At 37.2% G+C, this 17,814-nt stretch overlaps 1 protein-coding gene across 11 annotated transcripts in view; it reads right to left on the bottom strand.

The window, feature by feature from the left end:
• Positions 1 to 17,814, bottom strand: part of mast4 (microtubule associated serine/threonine kinase family member 4) — a 200,744-nt gene that overhangs the window by 131,063 nt on the left and 51,867 nt on the right. For all 11 annotated transcript variants that reach the window (XM_089129959.1, XM_089129960.1, XM_089129945.1 and 8 more), the window contains exon 2: positions 5,610 to 5,763. In XM_089129959.1, the coding sequence (XP_088986085.1) occupies positions 5,610 to 5,763 (154 nt within the window). The remainder of the gene's footprint in view (positions 1 to 5,609; positions 5,764 to 17,814) is intronic.

Here is a 17,814-nt window from a genome sequence, read left to right as displayed (position 1 = left end):
TCAAATCAAGGGGTATTTATTTTACAGAAATATAGCACGAGCACACTTTAAGCCAAACATTTTATGAAAATAGAGTTAAATAGTAAAACAATAGATAAACTGTACGGTTTAAAAAAAAATAGTGAGGTTTATAGTTAATATGATGAAAATCTTTGTCACACCAGCTGATCAAAAAAAAGTAATTGCAAAAATGGCTGAGAAAAGTTAGTTTTGAGAGAAACTCTACACCACTATTTATCTTATATTCATGCCTTTCACACTTATTTATCATATATTCATGCCTTTCACACTGTCACAGAACATTTCAGCACTGTGGACGGCCTCTTCACCTAAACTAATCCTTTTCCAGCCCCCCGTTGATCTGTTGATAGTTTAGATGGATAATCTAATATACCTTCATAACACTGAGCTGCCATACAAATGCAATTTATTGGTTGAGGAGTCATGTCAGACGAAATTAAATCTTTTAGAACTAACTAAATTGTATACGGTTTAATATAATAAATTTACGCTTTTGTGATCTTACATTTCAGGAATTGTTTTCATGGTGCATTAGGTGCTGCGTAAAACTGTGCCTTGTCATTTTAAATGGTTTTGTAGACTCAGAGAAGCAAATATTTGATGTGTTATTTCCAAATAACTGCTTGCATGGCAAATAATGCATTAGCAGGGAGCTTGTGTCCCTTTTGGACAAATAAATAGACAAATCAAGGTATGGCAGGAGTTTGGCCATGACATTGCAGAATTCATTTCAATTAATTTGATTTGGGAAAATATAAAAACTCATTATTACAAATATAAGATGCAATCAAATGTATTAAATGGAACTTCTCCACGTGATTAAAATGGACTTATCTGTATTCCGATCCTTATCATTTGTATTATGTGTTTGTCCATGCATATCTGTTCTGCTTTTCACTTCATGTTATGCGTGTCAAGTGTTCAAGTGTAAGTGTTTCTTGATTTCTAAGTAATTTATTTATGAATCAGCAGCTGTTTGTCCCCTCAAGATTAATACAGAACAATCTTCTCCCTGGCAACTTGCAAAACCTCATGGCAGTAAGGGCAAAATTGCCTTCAAACTACTGAACTAAATCAGATTGAAACAAACAGAAAAGATTTATATATGTTTTCAGTTTAGGAGAGGTGAGAGAGGATTTTTTTTATTTTTTATAATATGACCTTTATATGTTCTTCTCTTAGAAACACTGTTTAGCTATAGCACTGTATCCCAGACAACCCATTGCTAACCTGTATTTATGTGTTTGTGGGCTCTATATGGTCACAGAACCCGGTCAAAAAACAGGATACGTAGGAGGAAAACTGCGATTCCTGTTCACTGCGAAACAGCTTCTATATAGTCATCGTCCACATGACTGAGGAAATGCCAGCTAGACGCCCTCAGCACATTTCAGCACCGTGCCCTATATACCTGATTCAACACATCACACCTTGAGGAACAGCAAGACAAACACATGAAACAATGTAGTCAAATATGGTGGTGGTCAGAATATCACGTCTAATGAAAATAGTAATGAAGCTCTTAGAAGCCAAATCTAAAACAGAGAAATATTAAATGAAATCGCAACTTTCTGCATTATAAAGTTCTGACTTTACTTTTCACAATGGCTTTAAACAAGATCGAGTGATTGGGATCAGTTCTATAAAAGGTCTTGATTGGATTGTCTGTGACCAACATATTTAATGTTTAAAAGAGGCCACATTATAAATGTATACTTATATTTGAAACCTGAGGTCATCTTGTAAACAATCAAAAAAAAAAAAAAAAAACTCTAAGCTAACTAACACAAGCCCCCTCTGCAAAGCCCCACCCTCCGAAATGAAGCTAGCTAATATGCAAAAAGCATAAATACATTATCATCTGTTCCTTACACAAAACTATCAAATGACTCCAATAGACCTGGAACATAGTGTAGTCCAGTGAGTATGTTTGTAAGTAAATGTGAAATATCCCTTTAAAGGCACGGTGTACTTTATTTTCCAAGTTCGGCTCCATCTCCCGCACAGCCGTGACCTCACAGCTTATAAAGTAAACACAACTCCGGATGAGCACGAAATGATGAGTTCGACAAAACGCAGTACAATTGTTTTTTTTATACTCTACAACAGGGGTTTTTAAACTTTTTGAGGCCAGGAACCCCTTAGAGGGGAGGAAATTTTCCATTTTTTTATAATTAAAATAGTGATTAAGCATATGCTTGCTTGCTACAGTTTGTACTCTAGTAATCAAAAAACATGTCTAATTGAAATTATACATATTATATACAATTTATCAAATATTTATTAAAATTGTTAGCCCATATGAAATCCATTAACTTTTTACTTTTTTATCCAATTTAACAGCCAAATTCAATTTTAATAATCAAGAAGCATGTCTAATCCATTGAATTCATAAAACTTTACCAATTAAATCATTAATGTGTTTAAATATTTGCTGTGCGATAAATCGAAATTGATTTCCGATTTCGATTTTGGCTTCCAACGATTTTGAAAACAAGATAATCAACGTGAAACGGTTATTGTGCCGCTGCCGCATTCAGTCCCACGCACCTTCGTTTCCTTCACCTTCATTCCTCCCTAAAAGCTCAAACTTGACATCCAAAAAAGTGAGTGTTGTAAAATACTGTCTATTGTTGCTAAACTGTGGGAGATGCTTGATATTAAACAGTGTTAAAAGCATATTAAGCCACGAAAGAGACACTGTTCCCTAGGTGGAGTCCTGTGAGCGCACTCCGAGACTGGGCGGAACATGCATAAGCAAAGTATACTGTTGGCTTCAGATACACGCCTAAATGATCAAATAGCCTACAAACAAATATGTAGAAATGCCGTTTCTGGTAAGTGTCCTTATAACATAGTCAGTTATATCTTAAAGTGAATGTAAACACTGAGAAAGAGCACGTGTGTAACAGTATACTAGGTCTGTGCATTAGCTCTTAAAATGAAAGCAGCCAAATAAATCTGTTAATCAAACAACAAAAGACAAAGATAAAATCCCTAATCCATATCCACACATAAGGATTAGTCCATATTTAATGTATACAGCAGTGTTATTTTACCTATGATTACTTTATTCATTTTCTGTTATAGGCTATAACTGATCTGAATACCACTGTTACATCTTACTAGAGGTCTTCACGGGTCCACTTGGATCCGAAAACCCGAGGTCCGACCCGAGACCCGAGCGGGTTCGGGTCCAAAACTACGACAAGTGTCTCGGACATGCGTCTGGTTCGGTATTAGTAGCCTCGGGTCTCGGGTAACTTAAAATAAATATGCCTTTTCCAAATGGACCCGAGAAGACCCGAATTATTTTAAACAATGTTGGGCATTTAACAAAATTGGCTTGCAACATTTAAAACAACTCTATGACCGTTCGGACTTTTTTTTAAGTGAGAGAGCGAATCCGCGCTTTTACGTGCAATGGGATATAAGCCAGTCCCTCCAGAAAAACGCGATTATGCGATCGCTGAATTCAATGCAAAATCAGCCAAAGTCCGCATATTTATGCGGGGGCCGCATTTTTTTCAAATACGCTGCACTTTCGCCGCATAAATTGCCGATTTCCGTGCAAAATATGCGGGGTTTGCATAATTTCATAATCCTCGCATTTTCGTTGCAAAAAAAGTCACATGTATCTTAGCAGAAAGTTTAAAAATGTTGCGTTTGCTTCACATAAGAGCCGCCATTTCCCTGTTTCCATGGGAACGTTATGAAGTGACGCAATTACGCGACGCCAGACAGACTCACGGAGGCGATTAACATCTCACAACTCGTATAACTGTCCGTCACACCTTCTACCGTCACATCGTTACTTAATAAACAACATAAGATAAAAGAAGAAGCATCAAACAGAAATGACCCGCACACATGGGGTGTTCTAGGCGAACATAAAACACTGCAGAGAGTTCAACAGGGAGCGCGCAGCTCTTAAAGGGGCCACACCTTATTTACACTCTTACAGTCTGAAATAAAACAAGATGAGAAATTCAATATTCCCAGCACTTTCTATGATGTAGTATGCTTGTTTATCAAAGGAAGTAATAAGAAATGACTCTTATATTAACAGGGTGTTGGGGGAAATCACTTTTTTTCTATTTTTCATCAAACCGCAATTTTTGCAAGTTCCCTCAATTTCATCGCATAAAATTGCATAAATATCCCACATATTCCATCGCATTTTTAAAGAAAACGGGCCGCATAATCAATCAATTGTTGCCCGCAACAATCACAAAAAAAAAAAACTCTGCGTTTTTCTGGAAGGACTGAATACTATTATGGTAAATGTTAAATATAAATCGCAAATTTTTTCACAAATTTTTGGAAATTACCACCACAAAATCAGTCATTTTTATCGCAAAAATCACAAAAAAATCGTGAAATCCTGGAGGGACTGATAAGCATAAGCACGGTTGCCTCCGCATTTATTTACTCAGTTGCTCGCTCCACAAAAACCAACCCCTCCGTTTGCAAAGTAGAACTAGTGCGCCATCATATGGATGGATGTTTGACTACATGCAAGTATTTGAATTGTCGTTTAGCCAGGCCTGTCAATCAATTTTAAAAATATGCGACACTGTCAGACAAGCATGGAGACGATAACAGACATTGCGAAAAAGGTGAGGGAAAACGAATATGTAGAACAGAAACATCCAGGGTCATCCTTATCAACAATGATTTGTGATCATTGTTGATAAGGAAAAAAGATGTGCAGTTAAATGCGTTGATGCAATAACGTTACCATATTAAGATTTGATTCAGAACGTCCAATTTGACTGCTATTGTGGTTCTAATGCCCTGTTTTAATCGCATTTTATCTAAACAACTTTGCAACAACGGGTTTGTAGGCTAAATAACACAATTTTAGTAAAAGTCAATGACTAGTAGAATTTTAATGAAAATCTGTAGGCTATTTTAAAAACAGCCATCGGTAAATTTTACCCTGAGGTGGTTCTAATCATCGTGGTCCAGTAAATAACATTATGCCAAATGTTATAGGACTTAAAGGGTTACAGTGATGTGTGATTGACATTTTAGCACTCAGCATACACTTGCTATGTTAAGCGCATTTTTGAGAAACGTGCAATGCCGTTTACATTCGGGTCCAGTCGGGTTCTAAAGGAAATGCCGTCAGGTCGGGTCGGACTCGGGTCTAATTTTATCGGGTCTGTCTCGGGTCGGGTTTTTCTTTTTTTTTTCAATAATTTATGCACGTCGGGATCGGGTAAGTAGTGATTCGGGTCAATTCGGGTCGGGTACAGTTTTTAGGACCCGAAAAGAGCCCTCTACATCTTACTGAAAACCCTAAAGCACTGTTTATTTAATTAGTATTTTTGTTCTGATGTATTTTTAATCAGTTTTGTTTATAATTTAGTTTATTTTTTCTTGTTTTATTGCTGACTGTTTACTTGTCTTATGTAACTGTTTTGACGACTTTTCCTTTCATTCATTAACCTAGTATTAGTTTTTGCTGAAGTTAAAATTACTAATATCATGAAATAATACCCACCTATGATTACCCAATCATATCACCAACCTATAATCGTGATCATGATTTTCAGCAGCCCTAACACAAGTCAAAGTTTTACCTGTAAGAGCGCCCCCTAGGCTTCCTCTCCGGAGCTGCTTGCCATCTTCACTGAGTTGTCGTTTAAATTTCAGCGCTAAACTGGAGCCGTGAGATATCTCTGGGTTGCTGGACTTGCGGAATGGCATGGAGGGGGGGTAGAGGATGTTATCCGGCTGGAAGAGAGATGAGATCAACATGAAGTTCAATCTCGGAATCATTACACATCACATCAGGAATAGCACTGCAGTGTTTACAAAAACACACAACAGCACTGCATACCCATTAATGACAATACTGTACTCAATTAATTATAATGTAATAACATACTTCATCTCTAAAACACCTTTTCTTTTTTGACAGACATCACTCTTATTTGTCAACCCCATCTAAAAGTTAAATGAGAAAATCATTTCATATGGACAATATTTCAATCTCAGCATGAATCAGTCACTAATGCTGCATTTCATACTGGTAAATCCCACTGTGTTATTATTATCATAATTATGTAATTTTCCAAATGTGATAACCAACCATTTCCTCCACTTTCAGTTCATTAGAGGCTACCCTTTCACCACCCACAGCACTCAATGAACAAAACAAGGCTTTTTCTCGTACAGATAGAATCTTTCTAGACAAGCAAACACATCTGAGGGCTCTTTCCACCTCAAATGATGAACACATTAGTGGAAATCCAAGACAATAAACTGTTTATTACCAAAGCAGGGAGGGTAGCACTATTATATCAAAATAAAACAGATTATTTTAAACGGTGATATGGTGTAGTGCTATTATCAAGCAAAGACTGTAATTTAATTTAATTATGCAACAATGACTGTTCATTTACACACAAGCAGTTAATTTACACACAAGCAGTTCGTGATCTGAATCTGTACACAGCAAAAGCTGCTTCTCATCTCTGCATCTGCCTGAGTTTGGGTTGCTTATAACCAGTGGTTAATTTGTAAATCAATAAGTGCTGGATGAAAAACAGCCATTCAGACCATACAACTTCAGTTTTGGAAAATGATTGGAAATTTTATACTTTACCACCTCTTTGTGACAACAGCTCATTTGAATCGCATTCAATTACCATCACTAGTCCTAATCCATTAGAACTAGAATTAAAATCCATTTTGTTGTTGTATATCGTCCCCCAGGTCAAGCTTCTTGGAGGAGCTTGATGTGCTACTCTCATCCTTCCCTGAAGATGGTACTCTAATAAATCTTGGTGAGTTCAACAAATCAATTAAAATAGAAAAACCTCAGGCTGCCGATTTCTACACCCTGCTTGCCTCATTCGACCTCAAACGAGTATTTACTGTGGCTAGTCACAAAACAGGTAACCAATTGGACCTCATCTACACGGGATGCTGCTCCACGGACAATACCTGCACACCTCAGATCAATTCCTCCACACTCTCAACCTCAACCTGCCTCTGAACACAACATACACTCTTCCACAGGTCACCTTTCGGCGGAACATACGCTCACTTTCACCCTCTCGCCTATCCTCTTTGGTCTCATCCACACTTCCTCCACCTGATCAGCTCTCAACACTAGATACTAACAGTGCAACTGATACTCTTTTCTCCACTTTAACATCAAGCTTGGACAAATTCTGCTCCCTTTTCCTCTAGGCCAGCACACGCCACACCCTCTGCCCCCTGTTTATCTAATATTATCCGCAAACATTGTTCTAAACTAAGGGGTGCAGGGAGGTAGTGGCGCAAATTGAAAGATCCTACAGACCTGGGTCTTTATCAATCCCTCCTCTTTTCCTTCTCTGCTAATATCTCTACTGCTAAAATGACTTACTATCGCAATAAAATTATCAATTCTTCTGACTCTTCTCCTCCTCCTCCTCCAATAGCTGACGATTTTGCCACATTCTTCATAAAACAACCACCATCAGCCGCCAATTTGCCAAACCACAATCTGACAGACACATTTTACCAGCAAATGCACACATCCTACCCTCCTTCTCTCTACTTTCAGAGGCAGAAGCCTTGAAAATCCTACTTTACAATCGCCCAACTACCTGTCCGCTTGATTTTATCCCCACTAATCTACTTCAAGCCATTTCTTCCTCAGTTGTACCCACACTCACACACATCATAAACACCTCTCTTCACATTGATCCCTTTCCCAGAGCTTTTAAGCAGGCTCAGGTAACCCCACTGCTAAAGAAACCCAATCTAAATCCAGCACATCTAGAAAGTTACAGACCAGTATCTCTTCTTCCATTCATCGCAAAAACACTTGAACGAGTCGTTTTCAACCAGTTCTCCTCGTTTCTTACACAAAACAACCCATTAGACAACAATCAGTCTGGTTTCAAAAGCGGACACTCAACTGAGGCTGCCCTGCTCACAGTCACTGAAGCTCTGAGACGGGCACGAGCAGCTTCCAAATTCTCAGTTCTCATCCTGTTGGATCTGTCTTCTGCCTTTGACACAAATGACCACCAGATCCTCAAGTCAATCTTAAAGATGAAGGGCATCTCGGGAACTGCACTCCAATGGTTCAAGTCTTACCTCTCAGGTAGGTCCGTTAGGGTGTCGTGGAGAGGTGTGGCAGCTAAGACTCAACATCTAGCAACTTGGGTGCCTCAGGGCTCAGTGCTTGGACCACTCCTCTTCTCCATCTACATGACATCAATAGGATCTTTGATTCAGAAACATGACTTTTTCTATCATTGCTACGCTGATGACACACAACTCTACCTCTCATTCCAGCCTGATAATCTGACGGTATCTGCTCGCATCTCAGCCTGTCTGACTGATAGGGCTGGGTAATAAATATCGATTTCTCGATATTAATCGATTCTCATTTTTACGAACCGATATCGATTCTTAAGTCTCAAGAATCGATTAGTCATCCTGTTTCATTTGAATGAATGGGACATTGTATCGCGGCTGCGCGCATAAAAAAAAAAAAAAAAAAAAAAAAAAAAAAAAAAAAAAAAAAAAAAAAAATCGCACTAATCTTTGTCCTTTGTTACTATTGATATGAAACAAAGTCTCAATTTTCAAATTACGTCCATTTTCTTTTGAAATTCCAAAACATAAATAGTGTTTTGGCGCTGTGGCGTGAGATCGCTCTGGCGCAGCTCTAGAGAAGCAGCAGCGCTTAGCAGAGAAGCATAATACCAGTTACAGCGCGAAATAAACATGAATGAGCATCTGAAAGTGTGTTGTCTTGTCATGTATCGTCATATTTACCTCAGAAAACCCACATCAAAGCATTTTGTTAAATATATATTACATATGCATTATAATCTTAAAGTTCTTCAATATTTAATGCATATTTTAATAAATCTGGCAAGTTTTTATGACAGCCACCATTTAAATGTTTATATTTCATATAATCTTCTTATTATAAAATAAATAAAAGTGTAATTTAAGTGATTCACATTATTACCTTCATATTAGGCTAATGAAGCCTAGTAGGCTACAACTAGTCTCCCATAGTTTACAGCATTAGTTAAGAGATTTAATTCCCTTGAGAAAAACTGCCATTTATTGTACCTGATATCCAAAATAATTGATATTGAATCGAATCGTAATCGAAATCGAATCGAATTGAAAGCTTGTGAATCGAAATCGAATCGAATTGTGAAATTTGTCTCAATACCCAGCCCTACTGACTGACATTTCTGGCTGGATGAAGGAACACCACCTTCAACTAAGCCTTGCAAAGACAGAGCTACGTAATCCCGGCCAACACAACACTTCATCACAACTTCTCCATTCAGTTAAGCTTATCATTCATAACTCAGTCAAGGCATAGGAACCTTGAGGTTGTAATTGATGATAAATTGAATTTCACAGACCACATTGCTAGAACTGCCCGGTCCTGCAAAATTGCCTTTCACAACATTAGGAAGATCAGACCCTTCCTAACAAAGCATGCTTACACAACTCCTTGTCCAAGCGCTTGTTCTATCCAGACTGGACTACTGTAATGCTCACCTGGCTGGTCTTCCAGCTTGCTATGTCAAACCTCTACAACTGATCCAGAATGCTGCAGCCAGAGTGGTCTTTAATGAGCCAAAGAGAGAACACGTCACTCCTCTCCTCACAAAATTGCACTGGCTGCCAGTTGCCGCTCGCAATAAATTAAAGTTACTGACGTTTGCCTACAGAACAACCACTGACACTGCTGCCTCTTACCTAAACTCACTACTTCAGACTTGTGTGCCATTCCGAAACTTGCACTTTGCTAGAAAATGTTGTCTTGTGGTACCATCTCAAAGACGCACAAAATCTCTTTCTCGGACCTTTACCATGACTGCTCCCTGTTGGTGGAATGATCTGCCTAACTCAACCAGAGCTACCGAGTCAGTAGCCACTTTCAAGAAACTGCTAAAGACGTATCTTTTTTCAACAACAATTGATCCTGTAATACTAACGCTTTCTATTCGAAAAGGCTTACAATTCTATTCTTAAAAAAATTTAAATAAAATAAAAACTGTGTTAAATTTAACTCATAGCACTTACGTTTGTTGTCCTACTGTTATGTTTCCCATTTGTAAGTCGCTTTGGGTAAAAGCCTCTGCTAAATGAATAAATGTAAATGTAATGTTTTCCCGGAACATTCAATGACAGCAAGGTGATGATGGCACAACTATAAGAGCATCATTCACAAGTTTCTGCACGGCCCTAACTAACCCCGGTGTATTATTCAGTCACATATAGCTACTTTGAGACCAAATATCATACCATAAACCAAATATCAGTTATATTCTCCCTCACTGGCGACATCATTGCCTTTTCCATTAAATGGATTTCTGATTCTGACTGATCTAACTCCTGTTGTTCGTATATCCTGCTATACTGATTAGTATTAGCAGAATTGTCCAGGGCTGCAGTTCCATCTACCTGGGATCTCTATTGATCAGAAACACCATTAGTTTTACTAAGATAATGTGCATTTGGCAACGCAATATGTGCTAACCATCTTCAAACTTGCAATGAGGAGCATTTGTAAACCAGTGGTTTTAAACAAAAGAGAATTAAGCTAAATATTAGTTGTTGTTTTTTCTATTTTACAGTGAAATGTTACAAAATTAAAATGTTCTTGATTTGTTTAATATTTTATAATAAAACTATAAAATTATTATTATTATTATTATTATGTCATTATTACATATGATCACAACTTTTGTTTATTTTAAATGAGCAAAACAAAACTGGATCTTTAGAAAAAAAAAGTAAACATAATATTCTGTATATCATGAAACCCTAAAAGCATCAGGTTTATCACAAGGAACAGTCCACAATAGAATTTACCAAATAAAATGTTGCACCTTGAAATAACTTTGTAGCAATCAGATTTTCCATTCATAAACAGCACAGGTTATATAATATGCATGTGAATTTGAAGGCAACTGTATGTATAAAGATCTACTTATACTGTAAGGGAAATACAGATTTCAGAAACATCTAGCGTTGAAGAAAGACTTTGCCATTGTTGGCATCACAAACACTACTAAACCACAGCGTATGACATAAATGTCCTTTCTTTCCATTGTCAAACAGAGTTGAAAAGGCTCATAAGGAGCGGAGTAGCACCGAGCTGTGGAACAATGTAAGAGTAGAGGAAGAGGTTCCTCCCCGTGAATATAAACAAATGGAGGCCTAGTGTGTTCTCTTACTGGAAGGGAACTCCCTCTGCTTTGAGGAAAATGATTCATGATACTAAACACTCTTCAGTGGAGTTGCTGAAAAGAGCTGCAATGATCTACACAGATGAAAACCAAAACCATGTGAGAAGACCCACATCTTTAGGAGCGAATAAAACCATATGGATAGACATGAGGTCACCTCCACCTGGGGCTGGGACCAGTAAGGTTCAAGTGGCATATCCCATGTACATACAAAGTGCTGGTAATACCAAGGTCTGTGAACACAAGCTTAAGACACTTTCATGTTTTATTCTATGACAAAAAAATACATCAGTATTACCCCCCTCATTTTTTAAACTGTAATGGGTTTTGAAAAAGGGAGTTTATAACATGTGCCTAAATGTGACTACAAAGGCTGTCAGGGAGATTAAACAGGTAAACTCAGTCTGCTTTTACGTATTTAAGTATTCTAACTCAAACTTTCAGGGAAAGAAGTTTTTATCTGAAAAAAAAAAAAAACAAGTCGTCCGAAGCTTAGTTATGGTGACATGGTGTAGTTAAGTCATAGCATACCTTTTAGCTTTTTACTTCAGTCAATTGAATTTAGGCTTCAACATGCATAAAAGTTGTGTTCATCGGTGAAAATTATCTTGATGGACAAGACGTGCAAGTATCATAAATTTTTGTTTGTAATTTTTTTTTTTAATCCAAAAGCCTATGGAAAAAAAATCCTATTAGGAACCAATGTGATGCTAACTGCCAGCTAGCCTTACAAAGTGATGTCATACCTACACCCATAGATATCTATATAAAGGCTAGATATGTCGTCCACACGGCTGGCCAATGGAGGTGGACGTCTGCACCTGGCGGCCATCTTGTCACAGGCAGCTCGCTCACTCGTAACATTGTGTTAATGGTACATGTACTATTTAAATGACCATAACTTGCTCAATTTTCTACCGATTTGCAAACGGTTTGTTTTGTTATAAACGTCAGAAATGTAGTTATGACACTGCATACTTGCGAATAAAAAGTGTATAGATAAATAATCATCCAGATAATTACAGCCACGTTAATAACGTTTGTAAGAAACCAAACCGTTTGTAAATCAGTCAAGATTTCAACGAGATAAGAGTATTTGTGTTCGTGCTGACCACTCATCTTACATCAGCCTGTCTGTGACAAGATGGCCGCCGGTGATGACGATGGAAACTCCGCCGTAACACATCTAGCCTTTATATATACATATCTATGCTATTAGTCTTCTCATTCATAGCATAATTTTTTTCATCCGTTCTGTGAACGTGCACGAAAAGAGGCGGGATTTAGTGCACAAGCCAATGATATCCAATCACAGCACTGTGATTGAGGAATGGGCTCTATGCACGGCGGTATTTCCGGTGAAGGTCTAAGGATGCTCAATAACAACTTCCGCTGATCGTAGAGTCCAATGCAATACCGAGAATTTATATTGAATTTCATACTTCATGGTTATACTGATGAAACGTTAGTCACAAAAACAGACATCCCTCGTTGTGTTTATGCTTCTTTTTAAAATGATATTAAATAAACATAACAATATACAGTATCAAATTACATCTAAACGTATGAAAGTTTCGTTTTGACAAATTTTGAAGACTCTGCCATAATCCCGTTTTCCTCGGTTTTCCTCCGCTTTAATCTCCCCAACCGGAAACTGACAAGCATCCTTGCGTCAAATGCGGAATTTATGCGTGCATATAGCCCATTGCCTTCTCTCACGTGACTTTAACTCATTCATTCTCAATTACCCCCCACCAAATCCACAACATGCTTTAGGGAGTCTGTTAAAAATGTAACAATAAATTTGAGAAAGGGGGACCCTCATAAGGGGATTATTTTTAAAAGATCTATCTGAAAGAGCTCTTTATTGCAATGAAATTAATGAATCCTCAATATGTATGTTATAATTTCTGGGTAAATCAAACTCACAACTAAACATTCTGACCCAAATACATTTGCCAAAGTCCTCAGGAAGACAGGTCAAGGTGAGCTGCGGCAGGAGGAAATGTGCCTCACAGCCAAGTTTCCACAAAACTTGCAGCCGTTTCCATCACAACTTTCCATCACAACTGTGTCACGTTTATGAAAAGCTAATCTCTTCTGAATTCTGATGAAGAGCAATAAGGCATTAAAAAGCAGAAGCTACTTTTTTTATGATTCATTAAAATCAACCACCTGAAGCAATCTGGCTTTATGCCCAATGCTGAAAGCAGAGCAGCATATCTCTAGTTCATGGATCAACCTTCCAAAAGACATTCAGATTATCAACCCAGAGGACTAATAAATAAAAGCTATTGTTTCAACAAGTAAAAAAAAAAATCATCTAGATGTGGCCATATATGCACATTGGAACCATTTAGGAAATGTACTTGCTTCAATGAGCAGCAAAATCTTTAGATGTGCAGAATATAGTTGCCCTAAGGTTATAGAGTTGTTGGCCCCACTGACCAATGCACTACCACCACCCCTTTCACAAACACCACAAAGTCTGTGCTCCTCATGAGATATTATCATGCATAAAAAGCAAAAGGCGTGTGTGTGTGTGTTCAAAACGATACAATGTTTTCCCTAAAGGGAAAAGTTTGAATAATTTTATATCAACAACAGAATAAGAACAGAATACCCAAATATGTTGTTTATGTCAGGTCAATGATGATGCACTATTATTTTCATTCAGATATATTAATTTGCTGAAATTGTTTGAAAAACACTTTAACCCCTTAACTGTCACCCCTCCTTTTTGAGAATGGGGGTTAAATGCTCTATTCACACTTAACCTCTTAACTGTCACCCCCCCTTTTTTGAATAGACATGAAAATGCACATTTCGAACTTAAATGGTTGTAATTCAAGAATGCAGAAGTGAAATAAATTAAGAAAGTGAAACAGAAAAAAAGTTATAGAAGTTTGAGTTTATGGAAATGTACAATGTAAAAATATTAATTATTCATATTTTACATAAAATATATATATTTTCAAAACCTGGGCTACTCTAAAACGGCAGAAAGATCAAAGCCAAAAATCTGAACAAGTTGTGTTTCAAATTTTAGGTTGATATCTCAAAAAATGAGCTTTCAGTAAGATTTTGTTTGAGCGCAGTACCAAACTTTTTCACTAGGGCACAATCAGACTCCATTACTGCCCATATAAGGGCGCCTGCATTTCCGTTCATGTTTTGAGTGATATGAACCATTATTTTCACAATTTTCATACAATTTCTGAAGTAGAGATCCTATTCAGAACTAGCATGGGAAGTTTGGCAGATTTTGAAATGAATTGAACCTCTAAGAAACACATACAAAGAACACGTATGTAAGTCATAGCTAGCTGCCACGTCACAAATGGTGAATTTATTATTTTTGTCTTGATATTTCAAACTTTTCAGACCTTTTTTTCCAAAATAATTGAATGGATTCAATCTTTTGAACTTTTGGCATGAAAACAAACTGAGATTTCTACCATTTTTTCATGATTTTTCATGTTTACTGCTATTTTAAAATAAAGGTCTGAACACGCCTTATGAGTATGAAAATATTCTTGTTGCATATTGATAAATTATGGCTTCTCTGTAATATATTTTGAAAATCAGTCACCAAATATGGAAACTAGAGATTGTAAGCTTTCAAATGATATATAGTTTGCCAATATTACTAAAGGTATTTACTAAGATATTATTGTTTTAAAAATATAGTGGCAAACGTCCCACCTGTGGGACGGTGACAGACATTGTGTACATCTAGACCATTCAAAACTCAATCTTTATTAAAAAAAATTGTCCCCCTTCATAATATCAGGACAGTGGTTTCATCCTGACATGTTTGACTTTATGCCCCCAAAATGTTTTTTTTTGTTTTTTGTTTTTTTTTATGCATAAAGTATGTTTAAGGAATATGTTTCCGTTTGACTTTATGGTTACATCACATGACATTTTCAGATCTATAAAATAGGGGCACTTTAATGTTTAAAAATATGAAGTTCATCTACTACAATAGGTTTACAAGCATCTAAGGTCAAATAAAACTTTTTTTCTCATAATTGTTCTCATATACATTGCACATCACTTGATATCTCAAAGAGTCAGAAAATGATATGTTTGAAGATTCAGTTTCTCTAAACCCCACCTTTCTGCTAGCCAACTCTTCTCTGGTTGGTCAAATGGCCCACTCTTTTGTGATTGGTCTACTGCTTAAAACCCATGTCAGGGTTTTAAGCAGTACACCAATCACAACAGACCAATCACAACTGTGTATCAAGTTGGCACTTGATACACAGGCTGAAATTGATACGTAAAAACCGACACCATCGTTTATATCTGAGTCCTCAACATTTGGAAATACATGCAAAGTGGATTTGCAGCGCTGAAAACAACATCTTTTCGACATATCAACAAAAAACCAACTCATCCAGGCCTCAGCTACAACTACAGTGTTTGAGGGTCAAACAAGACATCGTTCACATGCATTGTTACGTATGCAACAGGAAGTGAGGCTGGAATTGCTGATGACACGTTTCAGCAGTTCAGAATTGATTATTTCCTTTTGAAGACAATAACAATTTGTCACTCACTTTGAGATTTGAAACTTTTTTTAAATGAAACAAGACCCTATTTGACAATAACGTTGACACTTGAATTCTAAATGGTTAAATACAAACAATAGAAATTTACTAAAATCAACAAGTAATATAAACTAAAGTGACTACATAAGCAGAAGTGCAACACCTACAGCAGGAGCTCATTCATTACTCATTGTCTGTTTTCATGAGGCGGTAATTTTTAACCCAAGCCTGCTGGATACAAAATGAGATAACCTCTCTTTATGAACTCATAACTGGACACTTGCCAAAACATTTCTTTACATATCTCAACTGTCCATCTATTATAAAAACAAATGATGTTGTAAAATATACCCATGAAGCATTTAGGACAGCTTACAGTTCAAACTATGATTCATACTTGCAGTATAATCTTTTCTGTGGGACAGAGGTTGAAGAAAGAACTTTATTGTAACATTTTAATTATGTCTCAGTCCCTGGTTGTAAACATGGCAATTTCTCAGAAATCATATTTTAAAAGCATGAGATCACAGCCAGCACAAAGTTTATTTTAGGAGAGTGTGAAATTTAAAGCTTTAGTACATCTATCTTTGACCCAACCTTGTTTATAAAGTTTAGAACGAGATCATGTGGGATTTACAGTTTAGGAGGATTTCAAATAAACAGATAAAAAGATGAAAGGTTATATAATTACAGCATAATTCAAGGAGATAATTCTGTCATGAACTCTAAGAAGATTAAAGGTGTGCATCGGTAAAACATCCACATGAGCCATCTTTCCTTGCGGTCTGGCTAGCTATGCAGGACTGATATGATCAGTTATTTGTATGGGAGAGTAGCTGTGCAATTTCCGTGACCCATGAATCTACCATCTTTCTATCTACCACCGGTCTACCATCTTTTTTGTGCATGTAATTTATTATTTACATTATGTAAAGAAAATGTTAGTGGTTCTTGCTAAAGCAAACTTAAACCACACTTGGCAGAGGTCTTTCAAGATAGTTAAAGGGATAGTTCACCCAAAAACGAAAATTAAGTCATTAATGACTCACCCTCATGTCATTCCAAGCCTTAAGACCTCCGTTCATCTTTGGAACACAGTTTAAGACATATTTATTCCGGTAGTGTGGTCAATCCGCGTTCAGTGACGCCGTGTTATTTGGTGCGCCCAAGCTTCTTTTACAGTCTAAGGGAGGCGCACGCTTTAAGCAAAACAATCTTCGCAAAGGATTTCATAGAGAAAGACTTGCATTTTTTTGCCCAGCCATATTCATTTGAACCCGAATACACGGTTGCACCAGATAACACGTCAGCAGCGTCTTACGTCACCAGTGTCACTGTGGACTCGGGAACCCGGATTGACAGCAGAACCGGAAGGATTAGTTCACTTTTGAAAAAACTTTTGCTGATAATTTACTCACCCCCATGTCATCCAAGATGTCCATGTCTTTCTTTCCTCAGTCGAAAAGAAATTAAGGTTTTTGATGAAAACATTCCAGGATTTTTCTCCTTAAAATGGACTTCCATGGGAACAAGGTCCAACCGAGGTCCAAACGACAGTTATAACAGTTACAGATGCAGCTTCAAATGTCTTTAAACGACACCAGACGATGAATAAGGGTCTTATCATGCGAAACGATCGGTTATTTCAAAGCTTATTCTAAAAATGTAACTTTTCTAAGGACAAATGCTAGCCTTTCTCCATTCTGTGAGGCGCGTTTGCAACGTCACGTAATACGTAATTACGTTCAAAAGGTCACGGGCGACGTAGCCAGAAGTACAGAGTCAGAGTGTTTACAAGTTGAACGCATAGGTTGAACGTGAAAACTAACTCAAACGCCGTTTACAAAAAAGGAATTAAAAGGTAAAACAATGATGTCGGACGATTTTGATTCTGTACTTCCGGCTACGTCGCCCGTGACCTTTTGAACGTAATTACGTATTACGTGACGTTGCAAACGCGCCTCACAATATATTACAAGGCTAGCATTTGTCCTAAGAAA

The sequence above is a fragment of the Pimephales promelas genome, chromosome 4 (genome assembly GCF_988280905.1).
Source record: "Pimephales promelas chromosome 4, fPimPro1.hap1.1, whole genome shotgun sequence".
NCBI lineage: Eukaryota > Metazoa > Chordata > Actinopteri > Cypriniformes > Leuciscidae > Pimephales > Pimephales promelas.
The sequence above is the reverse complement of the archived record's forward strand: the minus strand, read 5'-3'. Positions and strand labels throughout refer to the sequence as shown.